This window comes from Polypterus senegalus, unplaced genomic scaffold (genome assembly GCF_016835505.1).
Source record: "Polypterus senegalus isolate Bchr_013 unplaced genomic scaffold, ASM1683550v1 scaffold_5607, whole genome shotgun sequence".
NCBI lineage: Eukaryota > Metazoa > Chordata > Cladistia > Polypteriformes > Polypteridae > Polypterus > Polypterus senegalus.
In genome coordinates, this window is record NW_024383606.1 from 22,025 (window position 1) to 28,436 (window position 6,412).

A 6,412-nucleotide genomic window follows, 5' to 3' on the forward strand; every position below is an offset into this window, starting at 1 on the left:
TCCTTCTCCCAATATACCCAGCATCTCTCCTCTGCCCATGTCCAAACCAATGCAATCTTGCCTGACTCCCAACTGTTGAACCTGAGCTGACCCTCTAATGTCCTCATTTCTAATCCTGTCCATCCTCATCACACCCAATGCCAATCTCAGCATCTTTAACTCTGCCACCTATAGCTCTGTCTCCTGCTTTCTGGTCAAGTCAATTAAAATTCCATTAAAATTAAATCAAAAGAAGTTAATTAGGAGCAAAAACAGGTCACTAATTAAGAAAAGGGTGAGAATGAAAACCTGCAGCCACTGCGGCCCTCCAGGACTGGAGTTGGGGACCCCTGCTTGGAGGATTCACCTTAGAGAGAGAGGTTGGGAGCATGTGCTGATAGTGCGCTGCCTTAGGAAGAGCTGGAAATTTTGTCTGCTCTTATAATTGCTCCTGCAGCCATCCCTTGGACATACAGTCTACATGTGGACCATACATTTTTTTTTAATAAGTCAATCAATGCACTGTTTTTATTTTTTACAGCATGTATTTTACATCTTTCCTTTATAATGCATATAAAATTCTTCCAGTTCTCGTTTGACTTTACTAAGGAAGTGTTTAATCAGACATACGACACAAGTAAAAACAGAAAATAACCAAAAGAATGGGTAGCTTTAAGGTGTCATTTCAGCATTTGAATACTCATGAAAATCAGTTAAGTTGTTGAAATTCTTTTATTATTATTGAAATAAAAGGTGGCGGTACATTTGAAACATTTTTGGACCCTGTGGATTCTTTCTATGCTCACGTACCTTGAACTGCCCAGAGAGATGCACATTCTGATAAGGTAGAAGGTGTCGGGTTACTTGGGCGTCAAAATTGCTTAGTAGCAAAGGCGTTGAAGAGGACGTGGTTGGGGCTGATAACAGGAATGTAGAATGGACAAGCAGCCAACTGTAAGTGCATCTTTAAATGATTCATTATAACAGGAAAAAAAAATAACTTGAGCACGACTTGTTATTTCACATCTGTTAATCATGCAATAATTAATATTACATACATTTCAATGAGATAATTACAAAACTGGCATAGAGCAGCTTTCTGGCAAAGAATGTGGATTGATTCTTGTCCGTAATACTGCAGTACATTTGGATGGTAGAAGTGGCATTATGTCATTTATTCGGGATATAATATGTTGTTAGGCACGCCTTATCATCATTGTCACCTTTCTTAAGGAGTAAGAGCCTCCGCGAAATTCAGCCCAGTAGACTCCATCTTGGTAGCGGCTACGGTAGTGTCCACCCTTGTACCAAACACCGTTCAGATTGGAATGGGCACACGTGTGATACCACCAGCCTCCTTTCTGAAAGTGGGCACAGTTACCTGCAGTAGCAGAAGAGAAAAAGGATTAAACATGAAATGAGATTAGCATGACTTTAGACACCATTTTGTTGTGGATAAGGAAGCAAATAAATGTTTAAAATATGAATTTTATTTAATAATGATGATGTACATACAGTCCTTCATTTTAAATGTTTAATATTTAACGGATAAGTCTTGCAGTTTATAGGAAATAGTCTATCTCTGTGTCCCTGTAACCTTGCCTAAGCAGGTAAGAAAATGGATGGATAAACAATTTCATGTAGGGAGAAATGGTGGCCCACATAATATAGTGTTACTGCCACACTGGTCTCGGGTCCTGTCTTATCTCTGTTATGTCACAGATGTCTTTACAAAGCACTTCATTTTTAGTGCCTTTGACATTAAGCATTATCATTAACGGATTGCAAAGCATTTTCTATAACAATACAAACTTATAAGCACCCATTTGCCTACTTAAATATAGAGGTGTAAGCAGTAACATTTGATTATAGGTCATTGTGCCTTCCATGAGCACTAAAGGTAACTGGTGTGACTTCTAGTTTTATTTTTAACTTTTAACCCGCTCTTTCTATAAAACACATGTTTTGTTAAAGTACAGTAATTTTGAAAAGATTATTATAAATACATCCATTATCAGTCTAAGATTGCAGTGGCCAGAGCCTTTCTCAGAAGCATCAGGCACAAGGTTGGAACAAGTCCATGGTACACTCATGCGTGCAATCACACTCACGAACCACTGGATCTCTGTGCTGCCCATTTACCAAACACACATTTTTTAATTCTTTAACTGTACTGTGTTTGACTTGAAATGTTATTTTATTATTCAAAAGGTTATAGCAGCTCACATAAAGTTCGTTCAGTTTCATTCACAGTTTTCATCAATGCATATACAGTTGTGCTTGAAAGTTTGTGAACCCTTTAGAATTTTCTATATTTCTGCATAAATATGACCTAAAACATCATCAGATTTTCACTCAAGTCCTAAAAGTAGATAAAGAGAAACCAGTTAAACAAATGAGACAAAAATATTATACTTGGTCATTTATTTATTAAGGAAAATGATCAATATTACATATTTGTGAGTGGCAGAAGTATGTGAACCTCTAGGATTAGCAGTTAGTTTGAAGGTGAAATTGAGTCGGCGTTGTCAATCAATGGGATGCCAATCAGGTGTGAGTGGGCACCCTGTGTTATTTAAAGAACAGGATCTATCAAAGTCTGCTCTTCACAACACATGTTTGTGGAAGTGTATCATGGCACGAACAAAGGAGATTTCTGAGGACCTCACAAAAAGAGTGTTGATGCTCATCAGGCTGGAAAAGGTTACAAAACCATCTCTAAAGAGTTTGGACTCCACCAATCCACAGTCAGACAGATTGTGTACAAATGGAGGAAATTCAAGACCATTGTTACCCTCCCAGGAGTGGTCGACCAACAAAGATCACTCCAAGAGCAAGGCATGTAATAGTCGGTGAGGTCACAAAGGACCCCAGGGTAACTTCTAAGCAACTGAAGGCCTCTCTCACATTGGCTAATGTTCATGTTCATGAGTCCACCATCAGGAGAACACTGAACAACAATGGTGTGCATGGCAGGGTTGCAAGGAGAAAGCCACTGCTCTTCAAAAAACATTGCTGCTCGTCTGCAGTTTGCTAAAGATCACGTGGACAAACCAGAAGGCTATTGGAAGAATGTTTTGTGGACGGATGAGACCAAAATAGAACTTTTTGGTTTAAATGAAAAGCGTTATGTTTGGAGAAAGGAAAACACTGCATTCCAGCATAAGAACCTTATCCCATCTGTGAAACATGGTGGTGGTAGTATCATGGTTTGGGCCTGTGTTGCTGCATCTGGGCCAGGACGGCTTGCCTTCATTGATGGAACAATGAATTCTGAATTATATCAGAGAATTCTAAAGGAAAATGTCAGGACATCTGTCCATGAACTGAATCTCAAGAGAAGGTGGGTCATGCAGCAAGACAACGACCCTAAGCACACAAGTCGTTCTACCAAAGAATGGTTAAAGAAGAATAAAGTGAATGTTTTGGAATGGCCAAGTCAAAGTCCTGACCTTAATCCAATTGAAATGTTGTGGAAGGACCTGAAGCGAGCAGTTCATGTGAGGAAACCCACCAACATCGGCTAAAATTCCTCCAAGCCGGTGTGCAGGAATGATCAAAAGTTACCAGAAACATTTAGTTGTAGTTATTGCTGTAAAGGGGGGTCACACCAGATACTGAAAGCAAAGGTTCACATACTTTTGCCACTCACAAATATGTAATATTCGACCATTTTCAGTAATAAATAAATGACCAAGTATAATATTTTTGTCTCATTTGTTTAACTGGTTTCTCTTTATATCCTTTTAGGACTTGAGTGAAAATCTGATGATGTTTTAAGTCATGTTTATGCAGAAATATAGAAAATTCTAAAGGGTTCACAAACTTTCAAGCACAACTCTATATATTACCATTGAGTTTCCATCTTGTGCCTAGTGCTGCTGGGTTAAGCTCCAGCCCCTGTGACTGTGAACTAGATAAGTTAGTGGTTAAAGGTGTTAGCTGCTGTCCAGCACTTTGCATTCTGACATTAGTAATGTTCCTGATTATTCTCTTACCTGTGTAAGCATCATGATCCCGGTCAAGTGTCGTAAAGGCCTTGTTGTTGTGCCAGGAAAGTGAATCCCCTGCTGTCCCCTGGTAATGACCCAGCCTCAGACGGTACTGTTCCCTCTCATTTTCCACTCTAAAGCTGTCATATTCAGCATAGACCTGTCGCCCGTTCCAGTCTTCCAAGAGGACTAGTAGTCTGTAGTCATCCTGAGTTGTCAACCAATGGATGCTGTCCAAACCCAGCCAGTACTCCCCATCAATGTTTCCAAATCCTTGCTGTGAAGGCAAAGGTATGCACAGTTTGATTGTACAAATTGAGAAGGTAGTTACAATGAGGTACATTGAAGTCTGAAAGTTTGCCATGCTAGGTTTGTTGTCTAGACACACCTAAAACGATCTGCAATACTCTGTTCAGGCTTTACCTGGTCATTACAGCTGAGGAATTTATCAGCTTTGATTCATCTGTTCTGAGGGCATAGAAAAGCACTGGTTTGTGTGTGTGTATTTGCAAAATAGGAAAAAGTGAAATACACTGTAATATAAAGAAGAACGCTTCTCAATGACTGCAGGATGTTACACATACATTGTGCATATCACCTTAATAAGCAAGTTACACTCTTGGAGGTTTAATGATCATAATATTTTAAATGGAGTCTTTCATTTCAATTTCTTTCAAGTTACGGCATCACGTTATGCTTGAGCAGAGTGCTCATTTTATTGGCCTCACCAGTAGAAAAACACTTCTGCCTAAGAGAGTCTCTTTCAAGAACTGAAATACCCCTATAAGCTTTCCTAAACAGCAAGGACTATAAGAGCCCAAATATGCTGATTATTTAAATACATACATTTTATATATACTGTATATACAAGGGGGGGTAAAGCTCAAGTTAGAAAATGGGATTTATTAAAAAATGGAACAAACCTTAACAAAACCGATAGCATCATTTCTCAATGGAGTCTCCATCCTTCTCAATGCACTTGCACCACCTGCCTGGAGAAGTCTGGATTCCAGCAGAATAAAAAGTTTTGTTTTTCCTCACAGCTACTTGTTATTGTCAAACACTACAAGCTGAGGGGTATTACAGTCACCAGTGCAAGTTACTGTGACTCGTTAGAGACCAATATGAAGCCTGCTATTTGATCCAAGTGGCGGGGACTGCTGTCTCAAGGAGTCCTTGTGCTGCAAGACAATGACACACACACTGCTAAGAACACCGAGGCTTGTCTGGAGAAACTGAAGTATCAGGTATTGCCACATCCTCCTTATTCGCCAGATTTGGCACCACAGTGTGATTTCTACCTGTTTGGGCTGCTATAAAACCATTTGGGTGGTCCTCGATTCAAGGCACATGATGACGTGAAGAAAGCAGGGTATTGAGAAATGACATTATCAGTTTTATTAAGGTTCATTCCATTTTCTAACTTTAGCTTGACTCCCATGGTATGGTATGTGTATATATATATATATATATATATATATATATATATATATATATATATATATATATATATATATATATATATATATATATATATATATATATATATATATATATATATATATATATATATATATATATATATATATATATATATATATATATATATATATATTCATATAATTATATTTGTGACTGTCTTTCTTTTTATATTTTCTTCTAATATGATAATAGAAACAATTTTATAAACAAAATGATAGTCCTGAATTTGATAAAGGAGACTTGGAAATGGAAAGACATAACAATGTCACTTTATTTCTATGATGATCATGCATTTAGTTATTGCAAAAATAGTAGCAGTATTGGCAGTACTGTCACATGTACAAAGAAATTCTTTTCTTACTTGCATGTCCAACCATGCAACATGTCACCACTCTCAGTGCCATGATAAACAAGAATGTTTTTAAAACACATAACTTCATGTTATTTATTACAAAACACATCTCAGCCTACAACTATTTCATGAATGAAAACAGCATCCTACTCCCCAGTAGAACAATGGTCATTTAAGAAAATGAAATACACAAAAATGACTTGTTATCCATGCAACTGTAATGGCTTTAGACTCTAACCTTAATTGTGCATGTTCACACAGATATTTTATAGCTTAATTTTCATGGAGAAAGTTAAAAAAAAACCTATTATCTTCAAAATTACATAAAAAAAATTAAATAAATTGCGAATGCAGCAAATGCCCATCAACCACCAAAAATTTTTCCTTTGTGAGTTGGGAGTGAGTAGGTAGATTTCTAAGGGGCCTTAGGCACCTCAAACAATAATGTTGATTCTGATCTTCTCATTAGAAGCCAGTTTGATTTTCAGTGCAAATTAATTTTATTTCAAATGGCATACCCACCTTGTAGTGCTCCCAGGTCCTGAAGAGAGTTGACAGAGCCATCTTGCCTCCTTTGAATGACAGCCCAAATCTTCCTTTTTCTAAA

At 37.6% G+C, this 6,412-nt stretch overlaps 1 protein-coding gene across 1 annotated transcript; it reads right to left on the reverse strand.

The window, feature by feature from the left end:
- Window positions 1–840: 840 nt before the first annotated feature.
- LOC120521532 (angiopoietin-related protein 2-like) lies at window positions 841–6,369 on the reverse strand. The gene is made up of 3 exons (XM_039743098.1): window positions 6,328–6,369; window positions 3,978–4,248; window positions 841–1,360 (listed from the first exon to the last, which is right to left on the reverse strand). Exons 1-3 carry the CDS (start codon window positions 6,367–6,369, stop codon window positions 1,176–1,178), a joined length of 498 nt encoding a protein of 165 aa, XP_039599032.1. The 3' UTR covers window positions 841–1,175.
- Window positions 6,370–6,412: the final 43 nt, after the last annotated feature.